Source organism: Mastacembelus armatus, chromosome 23 (genome assembly GCF_900324485.2).
Source record: "Mastacembelus armatus chromosome 23, fMasArm1.2, whole genome shotgun sequence".
Lineage (NCBI taxonomy): Eukaryota > Metazoa > Chordata > Actinopteri > Synbranchiformes > Mastacembelidae > Mastacembelus > Mastacembelus armatus.
In genome coordinates, this window is record NC_046655.1 from 9,762,571 (window position 1) to 9,785,210 (window position 22,640).

At 40.7% G+C, this 22,640-nt stretch overlaps 1 protein-coding gene and 1 long non-coding RNA gene across 3 annotated transcripts in view; one reads left to right on the forward strand and one right to left on the reverse strand.

The window, feature by feature from the left end:
• LOC113142091 (uncharacterized) overlaps window positions 1-22,640 on the forward strand; it is a 66,633-nt gene that overhangs the window by 41,509 nt on the left and 2,484 nt on the right. For both annotated transcript variants that reach the window (XR_003296911.2, XR_004463028.1), the window contains exons 3-5: window positions 20,579-20,853; window positions 22,016-22,156; window positions 22,341-22,477. This is a non-coding gene — a long non-coding RNA (uncharacterized LOC113142091). The remainder of the gene's footprint in view (window positions 1-20,578; window positions 20,854-22,015; window positions 22,157-22,340; window positions 22,478-22,640) is intronic.
• plxna4 (plexin A4) overlaps window positions 18,699-22,640 on the reverse strand; it is a 205,264-nt gene continuing 201,322 nt past the window's right edge. Inside the window, exon 32 of the mRNA XM_026326876.2 lies at window positions 18,699-22,458. Within this exon, the coding sequence (XP_026182661.1) occupies window positions 22,363-22,458 (96 nt within the window). The 3' untranslated portion in view covers window positions 18,699-22,362. The remainder of the gene's footprint in view (window positions 22,459-22,640) is intronic.

Consider the following 22,640-nt stretch of genomic DNA (forward strand, 5'->3'; position numbering starts at 1 on the left):
AAGACCTTATATCGTAGCAAAATATGGTAAATTTCTCTTGAGACTGAAGATATGGCCAGCTATTGCCAAGTGAGAATTTTAATTCAACATTAGAGATGGCTATAAAACTACATGATATATTTTCAAGAGACCATGTGGGAAATTATAACAGTTTCCTTGGACACACATGCTAATTTGAGCTCAAATAGTTTAGTTTTCTTTAATTGGATTTTAGGACCTGATAAAAACATACAAGGCATGAGAGAGTCAAATTGGAGTCTGTGTTATACATCAGATGCCTCCCGTACATTGTGAAGTGCAGAGACCTGCTTGAAAAAAAAAAAAAAGGCAATTCTGGTCATATTTAAAGATGTCAAGCTCTCTACTGTATGAAAAGCTTAATTTAAAAAGTTAGACAATGACAGTGTTGCATGATCAGAAACTCTTGAACCAAAAATAAACAGAACCTCAATAAAATTCCCCCATCTTAACAGGCTAAAAAAACTACCCCTAGTGATTAGTTTTTTTTGTGCACAGTGTATGCACACATACACTAGGTCCACACCTGCACAGAGTGTTAAGTTGAACATCCTCAGTTACATTAATCTGGCACACAAAGCTTGTTTACATGCTGGGTTTATTTTTAATAGGCTTTCAGAGTTACCCTTTTATGCCTGTTGCACCAGGACCTTGTAGTGCTGTTAGTCAGCTTTTGCATTTTAACACTGTAAGAGTGCTTCATAATTCTTCTCATTTTTTGTCTCTGAGCGTGTGTTCAAATGGCTTTTGCGGAATATTCAGTGTCAGCATAGCCATGGCCTATTCATCTTTGTTGCTGACTGATACACTGCTCTGTCCCCAATATGTTGTTTTTAAGAACATAAGAAGAACAGGAGCAGCATTTGAAGAGTGATTGCATTATTGTGTTATTTCACAGCCCATTTCCCATTTGCCATCTTCAGCTCAACCATGTGTTCCACTCCTCTGCTTGTTGTTCCTGGTTTCATCACTATTAACAAATGCTCTGCTCACTGTCCGTCTGTTTGTCTTTTCACTGCCTTGTCATGTATGCACATACCCATAGACATGACCACCAGCAAATATTGTCATGGGCACGTACATGCACAGAAACATACAAGGACCAGCTGCCTATCAGATTGGAACAGCTGGAAGAAACGCATGAAAAACAGTGTGCTAAGAGATTGCAATCAAATTCTGAGCACCACCAAGGCAACTAAGGAAAGGCTCTGATTAACAGATGGAAAGTCAGGAAGCTATCGGCATTCTGCTTGGTATGAGACAGACTTCAGGCTCCCCTGTTTTATAATATAGGATTAGTCACGATAGAAATTGTCATGAATGTTAAGTAGCTGGCAATGGTAGGAGAAAAAATCTTAGTCGAAAGAAAAAAAACAGGAGAACCACAATGTACAAATACTCCATTGCAAATGCAAGTCCTTCAAAGTTGTACTTTGGCAAAAAGAAAAAGTACCGTACATTCAGCAATGTACACCAGTAACAATTCCAAAGAGACTTACCGCCATCATTATGCTATGCATTAATATTACTAATTATATGTTAACATGTAAGTAACGTTTAAAGTTGTAGCAGGCTAAAAATGAGCTAAACAAATTTTTCTACATTTTACCATATACATCACATTATCTGTTGTGTTACACAAGTTTAAGCTCATTAAACCCTAAGTTTCAATTTTTAGGTAATGCTAATCTAACTGTCCTCTAATAGATCATCTCTTTGTAATGGTGATAACGTTCAGTTTTAGTTGATGTAGATTTAGGTGTTTGTTCAACTGTGATCATTTTTTGAAGGATATAGTTTGTGTTGCCGTTAAACTGTACTGCGTTATACAGAGATGGTTCTTTACCTTAAATCAATAAATAAAAAAGAACAACATGACTTTAATATAACACAGTTTAAGAAATTTTCCCAAATGATTATTTGTTGAATCAGCACCTGTCTAAAACAGAAACTGATCATAATTGTAGGATTTTCTGCAGGACTCGTCTTAGACTCCACGTTTTACCTTACTGTACCTAATAAAGTGGTAGCTGAGTCTAGGCTTAGCATAAAAGATCTTATATGCAAAATAACCATCGCTGTCAAAGAAATGTGGAGTGAAATGCAGAATATGTTGAAAATTGAATTAAAATACTTAATATTCAAATACCTAAGTTGTATTGAGGTTACAATACTTCTATGTTACATTCTCCTGACATGGCCAAGAGTATGCAGTTATTCTGAGCTGCTGAATGACACATAGTAATTTAGATACAACGCTGCCAATATACACAGTATTACACATATGACAACATACAAATCTAGTAACATGTACAGGTCCACACATTAGCTGTGCAACCCGTGGCATGATCTGTCCTGTAATTACAGACTCAGACAATATGTCTGCTCCCCTCTGTTCTGCAAAGTCCCTCAGTCTCTGTTCATGCATCCCCCAAGCCACTGACCCGTTGGCCACTATGTAATGACCACTGAAACAGGTCAATCTGTTATATTGACACAGCCTGGATATTATGGCATGTCAGTATTGGGGATCACAGTTCCAACAGTAATGACTGCTGTTGTGGATCACAGTCCCAGTTAATGACCTCTGCTACGGGTTGAGGGAAGTGTCTGCCTTGCAGCCTGAGCCGGTCCATACATACCTGTCAGCAAAGCTCTGGATTATCCAGTAACATTAGAAAGTATTAGGTCACATAAAAGCATTAAAATACATCTCATCTTTATTGTGAGTGTGATTGGTGAGTCCAGATAGTGATGGTTTGATTGGCCAAGGTTCAGAAATATTTGTCTGGTCCTAATGCAACACTATTGTGAATGGTTTCCATGACAATTCCCTGACACAGGAATGATGTACACAATGCAATACATACACTGCACATCTGAGGCAACATGGCTGAACTGACTCTTTAAAATTAGGTGTTTTTTCCTTTGATTGTGAGGGCTTGAAATATCTATCCTCTAACAGCTTGCAGTTTGTTTTTCAGAATTCCAGGAGACAGGGTGTTTGGAGATGTGTGCTGCATGTTCAATGTTATGAATACACAATGCGGTGGCATTTCAGTATATTCCATTTTACTGAAATGAGTGGCCTCCATCCCTGAGGGGTTTGAATTAGGAATGTTCTTTGCTACCCAGAAACAAGGTTAGCACTTAAAGGTAGCATCTCTGAAAATGCCTGCATAGGTCCAGTGGGAGCAGAATTTAGATGAGAATGGGGACAGAGTATAATCTCAATTTCATTGTTTTCCCATTTCTACATTATTTCCATGAAACATATGCATCTTGAGGCCATGCTCAGAGATTGAATGTGGCGAATATAATTCTGTCTGGGCTCCCCTGGGTGTTATATAGGTGTTAGTAACTTGACTGACTTTACCCTGGATGCCTAAAGCTCTGATGGGATCTATGCCACCTATGTACCACATAATCTCTTTGGAACAACACTGTCCTCCAGCACAAAGTCTCTAACTAGCCACAGGAAAGGTTGTATGTATGTGTTTGTATTTGCATGTGTTTGCCTGGCTGTCTGCTTGCATGATTGACTTCTTGTTCTTCTGTCCGTGTCTCTCTAATTCCTTATTCTCTCTCTTCTATAAGAAGATTGGATTAGGCAATGTTTACATATGAAGTCTATCATCATGGCAACAAAGGCATTGGACAATGTTTGTCTGTCTTATAGAGAAGTATTTTTTTATTCTCCCTGATCCGTTAGAACAGTTAGTGTGTTGTTCAAGTCCAGCTTTAATACACTGCCAGTTTATGCAGACACAATACAAAAGAGATATGATGTGGCCCTTTAAATGATGCCTTTGCTTATTGCACATTTCAAAAGGCACAGCTTTAACAGTATACATCCACCAACAGTCAGCATAGCATACCAAGAAGTCTTGGGAATTTTTCTAACATAGTTGAGGGAGCTATATGTCATTGATTGTGACATCGATCTCTTCAGAAATCAATTGGAGCTTTTGTTTCTCCTTGATGAATGAGATTTTGGTGTTAGTGCAGGGAGTGAGAACGGTTGTTGTTGGTGTTTAGAGGTTATTCCTCTGCAGCCAGACTAGCCGGGTCACTGGTTCTGGCTGATATGGAGCAATTCTCTCCTGGCTCTGAGACTGCCCCTCATGGGTCATCAATGTTGGACCTTTCCCAAATTTGGATGGCCTTTTAGACTGCAGTCATGCTGATAAACAGACTTTTGTTGTTGCTTACAGAAGGTGCAGATGTGTAGAGGTTTTCCCTTTGACCTACTACAGGCAGTTTGCCCAGCCAAAATCTTTACCTTAGGTAGGGGGCTGGAGGCTGGAGGCCGAGCAGATGTTGTTCTCAGTAGACTCTGTGTTTCAAAAATGGGAAGAAACACAATAGACACGTGTGTTTGGCAAAGAACAGAACAACCAAACAGTGTATACTCTCAAGGTGTGTTTTCCCAAGTTATATAGACCACCTATACTTCATATGCTTTATTAAATTCAGAATCTCTGCTTTGCTGTTTATATTCTCAGTATTTGTGTTATTGCCTAATAATTAATAGACCTTTGAGTTGAAATGCTATTCCTGTCATCTTACTTAGGGTAACATAACCTCAATTACTCATGAGGAAGAGAGTACACTATTTTATCCAGTGTTTAATGCTGAGGTTTTGTGTCTACTTCATGAACTGTGAAATTTCTGCTGAAGAGGTGAAAATGAAGCAGGAAGGTCAGGTGGAAGATGAGGCATTCAAGTGGAGGATAGCATGAGGCCCAACAGGCAATTTAACAATATGAAGAGGAGAATTGAAATGTGAGAGATACTGTACTTGGATGCTTATGCACATATAACCAGGCCAGTCTCGTCCTCTACCACACACAAACACAAAAGCCCCTGTCATTTACTTTGCCTTATAGTAGGAAATGACTGTGTACCAGTCAGTCACACATATAGACGTTGACACATAAGGAAGAGCCTTTGCCCTAGACTGCAGTCTAAAAGGCCATCCTGGTGCACTGTACTCTGTTCACAACAAGGCTGTATGTGTTATTATAGCTTGTTCCTGGTTTCCTTTTCTTCTCCCTTGGGCTTATCCTGAGCTGTTTTGAGGATCATTGACTTGGAAATTGGTCAAAATTACAATATCTTTTATGACAAATGCACTAAATCCTCACAGCGTTTGGAGTGAACAGAGAAACAAAAAAATAACGGAATACAGTGCTGTCTTTCTGAAACAAGTCCGAGTCATCTGGGACAAGACCAAGCCCAGTATGAAGTCTTGTCAACCCAAAAATATAGTGCTAAACACTGAGCTGGTGACCTGCTGACCAGTGATAATTGTGTATTATCTGTGTGTAATCTGTGAATTTGACATTCTTATTGAAGAAGAGTGTTTATTTTTAATGTGATTGTTCATCTCAAGCTGTTGCCAGGTGTGATAGTAAGGTCAATAATGGTGGTGACATCAACCTGACATATAAGAAAGGTGCATCCAAATCAAATTACAGCAAAATCCAGATTAATAATTCTAGTAATTGACTGTAAAATATAGGGAATAAACCTCCCGTATCAAAAGAAAAGGACAGTAGTTCAGTGTGTGTACTGTACAAGTGCCTGAATTGCCTTTATATTTGAGTATTTGTGTTTTTTTCTGCTTTTGCACAAAGACCTCAGTGTCAAAGTTTGACCTTTTCACCTAGAGTCTATTTGTCAAAGCTCATCACCTCTATAGGCCATCACTGAAGCATAGTGTGCACACACTGCTGACAGTTTTATTGAGAAATGGCTACATTAGCTCATATCTGCCACCTCACCAGCCATTAGTCAATTAAAGGGTTAATGATATGTCACATAAGAGGGTTCGGTCTTGGTTGGCACACGACTCCCAGCCGGCCAACCTTTAATCTAACCCTCTTAAATATGCATGAGCGAAGCCCCTCCCAGTGGAGCTTTAATTGCCCTTAGTCCACCCTCCCACCACCACCCCTCAACACCATCTAAACATACACTCCTGCCCCCATTTGACAGATGAGAAAGTGCTCCCTGAGTTACCAAGACAACACTTTGCTCAAGGTTCTGTGAAATAGACCATCAAGGGAGGTACTTGTCATCAATGTATGTTGGCTGCTGTCAGCAAGCCTCTCCTGACTTCATACAGTATTAATAATAATGCAAGACAATCATGAATAGTTGGCTTGAAAAATTCTCTCATACATGCACATTGACAATGCAGCTAGATGCCCCTCTTTCGTATTCATTAGTCTATGTATGTGTGTGGCCCCATTAAGCACCGTGAGTGTTTTTGAACGATGGACATGGGAGACAAATATTAGTTTGAAATTAAGTTACAAAGAGAGATAATAAGCACTTGTATTTCTTCTACATAAAAACTGAACGAATACTTCTGTGTACCAAAGTTATGACAGAAGTGGATTTTTCAGTTTGATGAGAAGCTTTATCTACATTAACAGTTACAGAAAACATTTATCTGCTCCCATTAAAATGAGCATTAACAGTAAATATGACACTGAAGTTTGGTGTTTAACTAGAAATATATTGAATTTCTCAATGCTTTGACTATTGGCTCAATTGCATAGATGTTGCATTTTAATGGATATTATTACACAGAGTTTTGTCAGATCTTTGATGATGCAAATGTTGACATCTTTTATTTACTTCCCAAATGCTTTGTTGTTTTTTTATTAGGAGCACCTGCATATTTTCATTCTCATCAGTGATTCATGTTTTCAAAGATTGTCAGGTCTGAAGTTGGCACATATGTTGTGTATGTCGCTTTCACTGACAGACTTTTGTCTAGTCATAAAAATGCTTTTAAAATCAATTTACAGCCTTTTCTCTAACTGCACGTTTTACTTGCGTATGTGTGTGAACACTTTGTTTTGATGAAACACTTAATCGTATATAATAATATAAATTCAGATCCTTCTTCCAGAATGCTGCCTGCCTTACTCCTTTAACCCATCTCTCTCATGTCCCCAATGACCTCAGACCATATTGTAGTCCATAGGCATTTCTCTCATTATTTCCAGATCAATTGTGGACATATGGATATCCTGGGAATGGCAGACGCATGGCTACAGTTATTGTAAACCCGCCAATAATATCAATGATGGGAGGCTAAACAGCATAGGTCGTTTGGATTGGCTCTAAACATGTCAATAATGTTTATTTAAGAGACTGAACTGGGCAGCATATACCCCAGTGTTTGTCCACAGATCCATTTCAGTGCATAGATTGAATCAATGTGCAAGTGAGCGTTTGTAATTTGAGTATGAAATGAGTGGGTTGCCCTTGGTTTTTTTTAATTTTCACACTGACCTCAAAAAGACCCCCCACTAGAATTATGATGGTGAAAGTGAGGGTACATGTCTCATTGCACTTGGGAAACAAGGTCATCCAGAAACCTTCTGTCACCAGCCACAAAACAAATACTCAAAGGGAAGGACTGCCATTACCAGCTCCCCAAAGGGGGTATCAAGTCAATTCCCACTGGGCACATGTGCAAACACACACTCATACACATGAACAAGAAGCCCACAGACAGATGCCTTAGTCCTTTCCCTCCCTTATACACTTGGTCACAAGGATGTCCACACTCCCCTCAATCCCTCTGACCTCACCTCAATTAGCAGGAGACATCTTTGTTTGGGTTGCTATGCTTAATTAGCATGGGTCACCACAGAACAAGTGCTCGGTTAAATTCATTTATCAAGTGCGATGGGACAATGCCTCATGTCACAATATTAGGACTGCAATCTCTCTCATCACTCAAGCTCATTTCATGAAACCATTTATTGGGCGGGAATGAGGGGGCAGCGTTATGGAGAGACAGACAGAAGGTAACAGCAGAATGCCAGAGAGAGGATACATGTGGATACTGAGTGAAACAGACCAATCATGCAAGCAAGGAGACAGGAAAAACAAGTTGAAGGAAAAATCTGACGTTTTAGAAAATGACAGATGCACAAAGAGAGTTGAATACATTCTTTATGGGATAAATAAATGAGGGAGAAAGGAAGGGAAGAGAAAAATCCCTCAAGAGTAGGGTATTCATAATAAGACCAGTTTGGTTTAATAGGGACGGGTATGTCGATAGTTATTGAATCTCTCCCTATCAGGCCACGAGAATGCAGCTTAGTGGGAATTTGTATACATACACACGGCCTATAGAGGCCACTGCAGCCTTCAACATGCATCAGATATTCAAAACGTCTTCTGTTCTCAAGACGCACACACAGACACCGTCATGCACATTTTCTTCCAGCCTGTAAAGCATAAATGTCAATATAGGAAGCAGTGCTGGCACATCTCCCTGTCTGCCTCTGTTGCTGTCTGTTTGTTTTCCTCCCTCTTCTAGTCAAAAGGAAATTGTTTATCTAAATTGCCTGAGAATATTGTGAATCATTTTTAGGATGTTGTTACATTGCACATGGTGTGGAAATTGATGCATGGGTAAGAACGGGGATGGTATTCTGAGATGGAGACCAACAGACCATCAATCACAACAAAGTAGCCCGCAATGACAAGTAGAAGGTCTCTGAAATTTTTGACTGATTTGATTGATGTGTTTTTGAAGAGCAGGGGAAGACGGTGTCAAACTTCCTTTCTGGTATAGAGCAGATAGATCACACATCACTCTGCAGTGCTCAGCTGGGATCAGCAATCCTTTTAAACTGTGTTTGTGGATCTGTTTCAGCAGTCAGGTGTTTCCCAATGACAAATTGTACACTACCAGAATTGTAGTTAGTTCTACTGAACATATCAGCGTTGATGTTCAGAACAAATCTGATTATTAAAACGTTTAAGTCAATAGTTTTACATATACAAATCCAGATTTCATTACTGATTGCACGCTGTATGAGACGTCTAAGATTTGACACCTGATCTTCCCACTAGAGTGTGGATGTGGCTTTGAATGTGTCTTTTTCAAGTTGCAATTGTCAGCTAGCTCCTGCTTTCTTGGCATTATTTTGTTGTGGCACAAAGTGAAAAAAATGACCTGTTGTAGCGTGAGGTTTCCCAGTTGAGCCATAATCTATGGTTTTCTCTCTGTAAAGCACTGCACTTTACTGTAGCACGGAGACTGCTGTGCCACAGATGTGACATTCACATCCTTTCTGCTACAGTTTGGATCATTAGTATACACACTACTTTAGCCTGAGTTTGAAAGTTTTTTTTTTTTTTCTTTAAACCTTTAACAGACACTTTAACAGACATTCAGTGTTGTACACAAGCTGAAAAATAATGTAAGCCCATCCCCAACAGAAGGAAAAAAAATAAAGCACTTCAACCCCTGGTCTACTTTGAAAGCTGGCTCTAAATTTCACAGCAAGAAAGTCAGAAAAAGTGCTATTGAACCAAAGGCAGGGTGGTACAAACATGGTTTAAATGTAAGTTCTGTTTTGCCTCACCTATTGGGTTTTTCTTTTGACAAATACAGAGAAAATACAACTGTAGTAGTGCCTTTTGTTAGGAAAACACTTTGGGTAGCTACAATCCAAACAATCCTGTGTCAAAGTAAATCATAACGGCACTTAAAATTAGCTTTCTGTAGTTTTTTTTTTTTTAAGAATAAATAGCTTTGACTAAAACGCACCTAAAGTGGCGCAAGTGTGCTGGTGGGTTGTAGTGCCCAGGTAGATATAAAGGTTGGCGCGTAAGAGTTTCATCAGATATGCTGAAGTTAGAGATTTCCAGTATGCCATTCCTTCTGATAGTTATATATTTGTATTTGGCTCTTGAAAAGAATGAATTGCTTCAATGGGAATGCATCTGCTCTGAGACTGATTGGCCAAAACGTGTCTCATTACAGATGTTTTTGTCAGGCTTTGCTGAAGCCTTTCAGATGACAGAGAAATGTGTCAGCATGACTGTGACTGGTTTACTACCAAGGAACCCAAAGAAGCTGATTATAAAGATTTGAGAACATTTTTGATGGTGTTCTCTTCTAGATTTCATATACATGTTAGATTTAAGAATTGTGTTTTGGCATGAAACTGGATATGCAAACTACAGTGACTTCCAGTGTCTTTAATCCTCTGACTAGTCTACTCCACTAATTAGTCTGTCTCTTTACATGGTAAACATGTTTGACTGGTTATATAAAGTGAAGTTATTGTGGTGTTGAATAATGAAGCAGATGGTTTTGCAGTTTTAGAAGAGAGCTTTAGATGTTGTACAAGGTCCTAAAACCATACCAGTAAATTAGCGATGAGGTTAATGTTTTCAATTGTATGTGCCATGAACTTCTAAAATGAGACACAATAGTCATGTTCTTTTTTTCCCCTCTGCTCCAGCTATTTTCTCTGGGTGCTCTATTTCACACTGTTCTTTCTCTCAGTGTAAAGGGTGGCAAGGCAAGGTGACATTTGAAAAGTGCTTTTCCCTCTCCGCTCCGTCAATCTGTTCTTTTTCCTTGCAGACAGCCCCCTCCATCTGCACACTGCCACAGCATGCACACACACACACACACACACACACACACACACACACACACCTTCTCCCTGCCCACTGACAACGATGTCCCTGGTTACTATCAGGTCTGTGTGTGTTTGGTAGACCAGACTGCGACCTCAGGACCTTTAAATAACGCTCTAGCCGGCTGTGGTGTGACCTGAGGGCCCATTAAGAGTCAAGCCAAACACCAGATCTGTCACATACACTCCTGTGACGAGCTGTTGGACACGACACTGTCGCCTCCAGATGACAGGCTGTCAACACCTGTGTCAAGATGATCGATTAGCAGATTGAGTCCCAATATCTTGTCCTCCCGCTTGCTTTTGCCCTTTTTAGACAGATTAGAACCGGGCTACAATAATTTATATTTCCTTGCAGAGAGACAGCAGGTTTGTTTATCTCTCTGGTGGCAAAGTTTTGTAGCACATTTGGAAGTTAATTGCCTGGCTCATTAGCTTTTTGTGTGTTTCTATCTCAGAGCAGCGGGAGATTTGAGAATATATTGTTATGGTGAGATGTTTAACAGTGAGAGTGGTGATCTCCCAACCTGGGGCATGAAATGGCCTGAGTGCTTTGGAAAGCCCTATGATCTGTTTATTCCCCTCATTCATTTTTAATGGCCTTTGAAGAGAACGCTTGTTTTCCATCACCACCACCATTTTGGCAGTGAGGTAAACAGATGGATACTGACAGTGAGCGAGCATCTCACAAGTGTCTCGCACTGCCATATCTCCTCTTTGACAGAATACAGCAAGTTGTTTTTTTTATTCCTGCGGGTAGCCAGTGAAATAAACGCCAGACATTATAGGGATTTATGTAGCACAGAAATGGGAGGAAACACCAGTATGAAGTTGACAGCTTTCCTACTGCAGTCACAAATAATAGGGCTGTGCTCTGAGTTTCCTGGAGTTGGTGGTTCAGACAGCTCAGGTTTTTATTGCTGCCTTTTATAAAAAGGCACTTGGTTTCAATCTTAAATGTTTAATAACTTCAAAAGAAACAACCTCCCCTTCACAGTGTCTCTCTCCTCCTTTCTCTTTCTTTTCCGCTTTACATTTACATTTTGTCATATTCTCATAGTCCCATTCATTCCCCAAACTGAGTGATTTTGCCTGTCATTCAGGTGAGAGGTAAAGGCAGCCAAACATACGGTAGCATCTTTTCATCCTGTCAGACTCGAGTGTAACAAGTACTGCTGCAGCGAAGCTATTGACAAATTGCTGTTATTGTGACTTTAAATGCATCCATAAACAACCAGTTCATTAATCACTTGCTGCTGATGGCTTTTGATCAGTGGAGAGAGATTGTGTTCAAGGACTTGTTGAAGGTCGCTGTGTGCAGATCTGTGATTGCTGTGTAAATCGATTATGGCAACACTTCCCTCCAAGGATGCTGTCAGAGAGCCAGGTAGCTCCAGGCAGGGCTTCAGACCTGAGGGCCGTGTTTAAAGATGGGAGATTGGAAATTGAACATTTCTTACATCACAGATGAGCATAAAAACAATCATTTACATACATGTATGCAACAGATGCTTACCTATTTTTCATAAGTCTACATCTGTTCAATTTTAGACATTCAATAATCAATGTAATACGTCCATGAGGTCCTTTGACTGTATTATGACAGGTGTCACTGCTGCTGCCTATACTTTTTAGCTTGTCTTTCTTAACCTGCTGGCCACTGAGGATCACAGAGATACTTCCACTTGTCCCATCCAGAATTAATCCGCTGTCTGGGCATTGGCCAGTGACCTTCTGGTCACATGTCCCATTTAACATCACTGTTTGTTTTTTTTTTAATATATTTTCGTATGGATCATCATCTGGATCTAAAATATACCTACCCCTTGGTGTAAAGAATGAATCCAGCTTTACAGTCTGTATGTCCTGTACCTGATATGTTTGATCAGTTGACTGAAGCATGTTGAAAACTTTGATTGCCCATTTTTGTTTTGTTCTTGTTGATTGGTTAAAGTCTGGGGAAGACAGAGATGTGCTTTTGGCCCAAAAGAGAGGGAACATTGATGGATCACTGCAATGTCTTGATGACAGCCTCAGGACCACTCTGGCCAGGTGGGCACTGGCAATGTCCTGTCAGCTGCAGGCCACATTTGGAAAAGAGACAGATACTGTATGAAGAGAACATTGAAAGGGTGAGGGATGTAACAGGTGTATGGATTGTGAAGGTAGAAAATGAGAGGCAGCTTGAAAGAGAAGAATTTAGAGGGACAACAAGAGCGACAGGATCAGAGAGAGGAAGAGAAAGACAGCAGAGCCAGGTGAAATTATTTTCAGTCTTCTGAGGAGGGAAGTGGCTGTTTTGTCAGCTCCTACAGACTGAGGGTTATCTGTCTCCCCCAGCTGTGCCACCCAGCTGTCACACACTGCCACACTCCACTCTGTCCTGGCATTCTGGCACACAACTCCCTCTGCCCACCATTATCTGCTTCTGTGTGTGCACTCCACATTTGTCTTTACACTTCCAGATTATTAGCATGGAAATGAGCAGGTTCGGCTTATTTATGCAGCATGAACCAATATGAGAGTCTCTCTGTGCCCTTTCCCCCATCTCCAAGAGAGTTGGCTATCACTCTAGCTATCTTCCAGCATGCTGTCTTTCAATGTTCGACTGTCTTTTAATTAGTCAAGTCAGTCTGTGCATGATGCAAGTTTTCTTTTTACTGCAGTCTTGGATTCTCTCTGCAGTCATTTCCCAGTGGAAGCCATGTGTCATCTCTAGACACCAGACCAATCTGCGGTCCCCGTTGCCGCTTTTACCACCCCAGCCCCACCCCCCACTGCGTAAAAGCCTCAATTACCCAGAGCCTATCACTGCAAACAGCCACTTTGCAGCCAACCACCTGTGACTCGGACTGTGGCGAGCTTTGGCTGCAGCATGGCTGTGTGGGGGGAGAACAGCCAATGCCTTGGGCTGGCCAGCCAACCATTGATTAAGGGAATCAGTATTGATTAAGGGAGCAGGGGACATCTGGAATGGACCAATTTATGTCCCCACATCAATTATTCAAATGTCTGATGCTGAATTGGATTAGAGGACAGTCTCCCTGCCATCTTTTCTACCCCTTGACAGTCTGTACCCTCTCAGCAAGCTGTTGTTGCAAGTCTTCTAACAAGTCAGCCCCTTGAAATGCAAACTTTTAGTTCACCATATGGACATTTACTGCATATACAATTGGTGCAAGTCACTGTGCTCTGTTCAGATTTACTCTGCTAAATAACACACATTGGGACCATGCTAGAACAAGCATCTTTTAGCCCCCGATCACTGTCTAATGCCTGCAGCCGATTTCAGGCCCACACTGTTTCCACAGATTTGTTTCTCAGTTTGCCCTTCTGTCTCTGTGTTGACATCTTGACGGCTTGAACGTAGCACAGAATGGCGCAGCCTGATAAATGTCTGGGCCAGAGGGTTCATATTCATAATGTTGGTGTTGGAGTAGCTGTGAAAATGTGTGCAGCTTTGTTTGCGCAGGTTTTTAAAATATATATATTTATTTATTTTGGTGGCATGGCGTGTGGGGAATGAAGGGTTTTGGTGATAATCTCTGTGTGAATGTGCCTAGCAGAATTCTTTGTGTGTCATTCAGCAGTCAGTCCATAGAGACAGTCCAGCACTGAGCCCAGCTGATTGGCTCCTGTCTGTTGTAGACAGGCTAACGTGGCAGGAATGAGCAATGTGACTGACCCAGGGACAAAAGCCCACAGGTGGCTGACTGTGATAGTGGGCTGCCCCACTGGAGCTACTCACTGCACACAATGATTGTTTTGACAATGATTGATAAATCGTTTTTTGTCAAGATATGATCATGGGCAGCTTTTGACACTTCACTAAGGATACGTTTTTTTATTTGTGCTTACTCATATTGATTTATCCTACAAGCCACCGCATAAGAACAGTTGGGCTCTCACTATAATGGAAAATCTTCATGTCTGTGAATCAAGTGAGAGACTGGATTTCATTTAAGGGGGAACAGGTATTGGGAGAAGATATTTAGCGTGATTAGGGGCCCAGATGTGATAATGTGCTGAATAATTATTTAAGGTTCAGAGAAGGCGAAGGCAAAAATTGCAAGTTATTTATTCCTATGACTGATGTACCTCAATGTACCTGAATGTGATATTTCAGGAACACCTTGAATGAATGTCTTCTAATTTGGCACAAATGTCTACTTGGACTCAAGGACGAACTGATTGGATTTTTGTGGTCAAAGTTCAAGTGACCTCATGTTCATCTCATTCTTGTGAATGAGATATGGTCAGGAATACCTTGAGGGAATTTCTTGAAATGTCAGGGTCTCATAGTCAGTGGTGTCGTACAGCCTAACATGTGAAACATAACTTGACTGGTTGCCGGAAGCACATAACTGCAAAGGTGTAATTCTTGTTGGATTTGTTCCTACCTGTAATCCATTATGAACAGAAAGAATGTGCTGGACATGTGAGCAGACAGTGTTAATAATTCCAATGTACCTCTTAACCAGATAATCAATGTGCTGTGTTGTATAGATTTAACACAACACTGCTAATTTGGATTTCACTGAGAGCATATAGCGCTTGAACCCCTGGAGCCACTATGCAGTTTAGAAGGAATTGCATGGTTGTTATTGATTAGTAGCTGAAATGGTGAACATGATTTGTGGAGCCCATAAGGTAGGACAGAGTTAACGTAGTGTGCATGTAAATAACAAAAACAGCATATATTCCATTGTTATTATTACATTATCACAGACTTGATTTTGACCTCTTCCTCTGTTGAAATCTTTTGACAGACTCAGACTTGTATCTTCATTCTCCATCTGTAGTGTTTAGTGTGTTTTCTGGCTGTAATGTTGAGTCTGATTTCCTGCTCTGTCCCTGCTGCCACCAGCAACACAAATGTTTACCAAAACAGAGCAGACGGTGGAGAATGGACTTATATCGGTAATTGCTCCCATCTGCTCACTTGCAGTTGTCAATATCTGAGCCCACAGCAGAAATTAGACCTGTCAACCGGTGTCCAAGTTGCACTCGTATCATCAATCCATCCATCCCTCCAGTCAGGCGGTCAATACAGCAGCAGCCAGTTATACATGTGGGAGCCAGATGAGAAGTGTTACTCCAAAACTCAAAATCAAAGGCAATAACCAGATACTGATTATTTTTTTTTATTTATCTAAGGGAAAGAAATATTTGGCAGTATTTTAACTTTCAAAGTAACATTGCAGAGAAACACCCAGTTAAGTCCTTATTAAAAGCTTGAAATCACTTTGTGGCCTGCACAGTATAGGATGAGTGAACTTTAGGATGCTGCAATTTTTTGACAAATAAAAATGAGCAAAGGAGAGAGACGATAAAAAAAAAAAAAAGACTTAAGCTCTTTGCACTTTCTACAGTTTGACACCTCTGAGTCTCATAAAACCCCCCACTTCTCCTCTCCCGTCTGTGCTCCAAAGCCAGGGAGTGTTAGAAATACATCACAGCCATGAGACAGGCTGGCACCATTAGCCAGGCCACACCATTACTAAGCTTGAAGTGTTTTTATATTCCGGGATAAGTGAGCTGTGCCGTCATCATAAATGATGGACATGTAATGTTCTTTGCAGTTTCCATATGTCAATATGCCATAATGTGTATAATATACCACTTCAAATTCTTACATTTGTTTCTCCCTGTTTTTCTTCAACATTAGTTTCCTCCCTGACCCTGCATGTATTTCTTTGTAGGAGTAGTTTGACACAGTTGCTGATAGTGACATTAATCTTGTGAATTGCTCTGATAGTAATTCTAAATAGTTTCTTGTCTTGAAGAGGAGTCATTTAAACTGAGTTGGCCAAGGGATGAGTCCCTAAAGCAGCAGGTTCAACTTTATTGATTATCCAATCCCATAACCCCACATGCCATCTAACACTAATTGCCTCAACAGCACCAAACTCCCCCCTTCTCTCTTCCCTCTCCTCCTTATCTGTCTATCATCCTATCTCCATGTGAACAGACGTTTATTCTTTTTATACTCATTTTTCTCCGTGGCCACATCACATCAACGAGTGAGGATGTGATGACAGCATAGGGGTGTGGGGTGAAAGGGCTGCACTGATCATGAGACTGTGGAAAACCACCCCTGGTGTGAAGCAATCATAGCTGGCTCTCTATCATCTTGCCCCCTTCGCTACCTCAATCCAACCTTTCCCAACCCATCACCCCTCAGAGTTACCTCTCTCCTCCTTCCATTATTCCCAGCTCACTAGTCTGAAAATTAGGGTGACACTTGGCAGCCCTCCCTTCTCTCTCTGCCTCTTCTTTCCTCTTTCCCTCCACCTTCCCTCTTTCTATTTCTCACCCATTACTCCCAGTTCACTGGTTGGTATATGGAGGGTGACACTGGGCCAATTCAATCTCTTGTCCCCGTCAGCCATCCATCCGGCCGGAGTGCTGCAGCCTGCTGTCTGTGGGTGTACCCCTCCAGCGGGTCGTCACTCCGTTTTCTACATTTCACACCTCCCCGGCCCTCCTCTGCCACACAGAACTTTCTATTTCCTCATCTGGCTCTCCTGTTTTCCTTTTAGCTTACCTCTGACTTCAAAGTCCTCTGTTTCTCTGGGAAGGTGTTTTCAAGATGGCTTTGTTGTACTGGGGCACTGATATATTTTATTGTGCAGCTGTAGCAGTTAGAAAGGTTGATGTTGCACAAAGTGATGCGTCTTGAAATAATGAAGCTGATGAGCCATTTGAAAAATAAAGTAGGAAAACAGTACATTAAAATGTGCATTGAGATCAAATAAATCAGAACTACAGCAAAGTTTTGTAGCGAGACATGCTCTGAGGATTTCATCTTTAATTTCAGGTCTTAGATTGGCTTCAAGTGGAAGAAGCTTGCCAGTTATTTTGGCAGTGGATATTATTTAGCCTGCATTAGAATTACCTGTGATGCGCCATGTTGGGTAACACCTCTCATTAAAGGAGAAACATTTTTTTAACCAGCTTTAATTTTTAATTTGGAGGAGCTACATAGCATTTGCATCACGTGGCGTAGTAATAGGACTGAACCTCTCATTGTATCTGAGTCAGCCTAAGAGCCAACCTTACTCATTAGTTAGAAGATTTACTCTTGGCCTGTTGGAAACTACCAAATCTAACTTGAAAACAGAATTGATGAGTTGTCAAAGTTGAGAAGAAACATATGAATTTACATCTTCATGATGCAAATTCAGCCCTGCTGAATTCTATCAGTTCATTTAAACTTTCCTCTTGGAGATGAAGAGTAGTGGGAGTGGGAAAGTAGTAGTTTACTAGTATACTTACTTGAATAAGCACCTGCTGAATATCTGTTGCTCCTAGCAGACCACCCCAGACCTCAAGTGCTTTGCGGCCTGAGCTTAGTCATTCTATTCCCAGCTGGCATGAATGTTTGTTCTTGTCCTGCCCAATATGAGATGACTTTGTTACTGGGCAGGGAAGCTGCTTTGTAAGCCAAAATCAGCCATCATAGCAGTGTTTTTTTTATTGCTGATTTGAGTGCCATCACTGTTTGCTACGGCTCTGTCTTTGCTCTTAGAAAACTAGGCTAAGGGTATAATTATCAGGTGCAAATTTGCATATTTAGAGATTTTCTCTTTGAGCTACTCTCCTTTTCAAACTTTGAAGGAACTTGGACTGTGTACTCAGAGCATGACCTCCCCTGTGTAAAAAGTGTATTCCAAACCTTGTAGTGCAGGGTATAGGTTAAAGTATAGTATTTGTTCTTCTGGATCCTTACAAGCATGCAGTTGACAGTACAAAGAATAATTAGAAATCTCAGAGTGCAATGGAAGTGAGTGGTTGTTTTGCCTCTTTGTGCATCTATTCTTTATTGATCTGTCTGGAACCAGATGGTTGGATACCTGTGATGGCACCAAAATCCCTGTTGATCCAGTGTGGCTAACATAGCACCTGTCATTAGGATGTAAAGGAAACTAACAGCCATTTGGCAAGGCACAGTGTAATCTGAATGTTGTAGCGCATCTCAAGAATTTAGAGCTGTTCTCCTGTTTGATTTGTCACTGGTTATTGTCAAGTTATATATAATATACAGTAAATGGTGTGTAGGTAGTACGATGCTTGGAATCATGTTCCTGTAGAGTAAGGGGCACATCAAAGTTTAGTACTTTTTAGATCAAGAGCACAGTGTTTCAGATTAGTGTCTTTTTTTCAATTTCAATCTGGAAAGTGACACAAAGAGCAAAAATCAGGACATGCTTGGTTTCATAATAAAGTTTATTCTATATTACAAATAGTATTTTGTTCTTGACTGCAAAATAGGAATGCATTATATTTACATACACAGGTATACAATTAATTATAACAAAGTTAGAGAAGCTCGCCTTATATCCCCCAGATTTTGTTTTTATCCCTCGATAAGATACTCTTTATCTTTCAAATATTGTCTAGTAAAAGTCTTTTCTAGCTTGTTTCTGTAACACCTGCTATAACACTGAGCTAGGAGGACATTTTTTCCTACAAAACGTTTGAAGGTGGAAACTTTATCTGTACTCATGGTAACACATGGTGGCTACTAGCAGAGAAAGGGTGCAGGGAACAGGGCTGGACAGGGAGAAATGAAAGACAGGATGTTACACTGGTGGCAGATTCACAATAGACCAGGAATTTCACCTTATGTTATTAATGCACGGCTGTGAGGACAGAGTATGGGTATCTAGACACGGTTTCCATTGGTTACGTGAATGAAACAGGTTCTTTGAGTCATCTAGATGTTTCACTTGTGTGCTTCTTAACATTAATGCCAGTCTTGCATGAATTAGTCATCCAATTATAATAAGCAATATTCATATACTTGATATGTTTACTACACAGACACCTTGTGAATGTACCCGTCCAAGGTGAAACAGACATTGTTTATACCATACAGCTGCTGACAGTAATTAAGGGATGAGCTGGATTTCTTGCACACATATGTACGTGACAAGGGCTCAACAACAGTCACTTGCCAAACTCAATCTTCAACATAAGTCTACTATCAAGTGTCTTTTTAGAAAGTTAGCTGTATGATAATTCACATGTACCCTTGTAATGTTTTTTTTTTTTGTTTGTTTTTTTTACATACATGTAGCAAACTGATGATGATGAGGGTGCCGTATTTTGTTGGCTTTTATGAAATTAACCTTTGTCAAACCGACAGGGCCATCTTTCGTTAAAACAGAGCTCCATCAATCAAAACGTTTTTTGTTCTGCATGATGGTGAACTGAAATCTAAGCAATTACCATGATCTGATGCAACAGAAGCAAACAAAATGTAATAGCAGCCAAGACAGCAAGACTCAGCTTGCATCTTCTGTGCACCAGAACTAAAAACACAGATGAGACACGGCTACAACAAATGTAGTACAGAGTTAACGGGACAAGAAAGATTTTCATACTGTAGAACTTAAAAATAGGGTTCATGTTATTTTTGTGATATCGATAATCTTAAAATGAACAGTTGGGTTGTAAATTGCTTTAAAGTCCCAAGTAGTAGAAGTATATAAATATCTTTGAGCAAGGCAGTTTCATTTCATACCATCCAAATAGGTCAACATGCAAGGGTATATAATATGTTTTATTAGACATGACAAAAACCAGACATGAGGTTCTGTAGTAGGGATTGAACTTGATAAAGGTTCCACCTCAAACTAAAGTTATAGTCTTTATTACATGAACAATCCACTTTTCCATCTCGATTCTTTCAAGCAAAAGAAAGATAAAAGAACACATCCACATCATCATTGCAAGGCTTAATTTTCTTATTTTTCTTTTTTTTTTTAAATAAGTTTCTTAAATTGTTTACGTTTTACATGCGCTTAAAAAGCCAATAAAGGACCCAAGGTGGACCTAGGGCGGTCTTCACACATTCACATCACCACATGGGGCACGTTGTCAAGGCAAAAGAAAGGGCAGAGGTCAAAAGGTACGGAGGGCGCCTCCATCTCTCTTTCAATCGCTCTCTCCCATAGTGGGGGTTCACATCCAAGTCTTATCTACTTTTAATGTCATAATTTTCTGTTTATACTGTCGTGCTGCACACTTCTTGTTCTCTTCCTGCTCCGCTTTATCAGATGTTTTTTTTTTTTTCTTTTTTTGAGGCTTGGAGAAGGCTGCCCCCTGCCACCACTGAGGACAACTACACTAATACAGACAAGAGTGCCTCAACAGTTACACACTCGGGAGTTTGGGTTTTGCCATATGCAACTAGCTACCATCTCCAACGCTTGTGCAAAACAAAAAAGAAAACTGCTAAGTCAGGAGCCGGACACTAGGGTGAATGGTGTGCCGAGAGCCGGAGAGACCCAGGACGATGGAAAGAGAAAGGAGGATAAGATCATCTCGCCCACAGAGCCTCTCACCCCGACACACTGAGGTCAGAAAAATTCTTGAGATCTCTCAAAGCTCCACTCACAATATATTTTGTCCCAGAAGTGGCTGTCTTTTACATAGTCCTTTTTTGTCAGTTCCTCAGTGGCACTTTACAAATACATTTTTGACCGTTTTGAAAATTTCAAGCTCCTTTGGTTTTTGGCTGACCAACTAAGTCCATCTTGTTTGATTTCTCCACACAATAGTCTTTAAATAAGAACATCCTGGGAAAGAAGTGCTACTGTCACAACAGAGCCCCTTTAGGTAGCAGACAGCCGTCTCAGGCTACACTGTATTCCATCATTCTTCTCATTTTTAATGATCAAGCAGTTTCTTACCAAGTACATTTCAGTCAGCTCTTCCCTTTACCTCCTCCAGGCGTAGGTATCTGGGCAGTCAGGGTCTTGGGCAGCTGCTGATTGTGTGTGTATCTGTGCATGTGTGTGCTTTGATAGACCGTCGCAATGGCGACACAAGATTGGAAGTGGCAAGAGCCAAAGACTGCTCCTGGTGTTTGGATTAGCAGTCAAAACATTGTTGTCCAGAGTTGGTACTGTGCTTCTTAAAGAGGATCCAACTTGGGTCGGGGCCTCCATGGTTTTGTCTAATAGGTTAATTTTGCAGTAGCCACATAAGCCAGATGGAAGCAGAAATCATGAGCATTTTCTTTGAAGTAAATGTTTGCTGGGCAGGTAAAAATATATGAATGTTGCAATGGGCTATAGGCCAGGGGTTCTCTGGTTTGTAACATTTTAGTGTCAGTCACATTTTAGTAAAGTTCAGAGAAGTCCTAATCCTTCCCCACCCCATCAGTCTTTTTCTTAAATACAACTCCAGCTACATTTAAAGAAAACAAGAACATTCTAGGTTTGTCTGGGTTCACCTCAAATTTTGCAGATATGTATGCTTCGCTTGTAGATATGGTGTAAACTTGGTAAACCATTCTTGCATTAATTTTCTTCAGAGGTGTTCATTTGGCTTGCAGTCATCGTTTTTGATGTTTCCTCTTCTGTATATTGAATATAGAACTACAATACACTGGGCTCTAGAGATGGTTTTTATTTGAACTATCCTATTTTGTAAAAAGTTCAACAAAATGGACACCCAATCAGGGTAAATTCTTGAAGGCAACATAAAAATGTTTTTCCCCTCTTTTCTTCCTACAGGGGGACTGAAGTATGCCAATATGGCCAGCTTTTAAACAGTCACCCCTCGAAGCTCTCCATGTGGTGAAGCTGAGGAACTCTCTGCATTTCAGTGTGGAAGATGCCAGCCTCAGCCCTGAACCACCCTTCAGATATATTCAGGTAAACTAGTCTATGCAGCAGAGTGGATGAGGAAAAAAAGTATTTCTTGGGGAATAGGAAGCAGAAAAAAAGGTCAAGGAAGAAGTTATCTTTGAAAGGCGGAGGGAGGAAGTCACATGATGAAAAAGATGGGGACAGGTCTTCACTCAGGCACGGCTCGGTTTCTAATGGGGTTTCTTCCCAGTGCGCCCTGGGAAGTGCGGTCCTCAGCTCTCCAGACTCATGAAGGCCACCACCTGCTCCAGCTTGAAGGCCAGCCTCTGCTTCCTGGCTGCATCATCTTGCTCCAGTGAACACACGATCTGCCAGCAGGACATTGAGGTAAACACAGAGACACAGTGTCTTATTAAAATACACAGAATAATGAAACTGCACTCCATAATCTAAACATTAAAGGAAAGTAGTGAGGATGTTCATATTATTGGCTGATCAGCAGCAGCTGGTGATCTGTGAAAGTTTTTGCCTAGGCCTTGGCCTCTGAAGC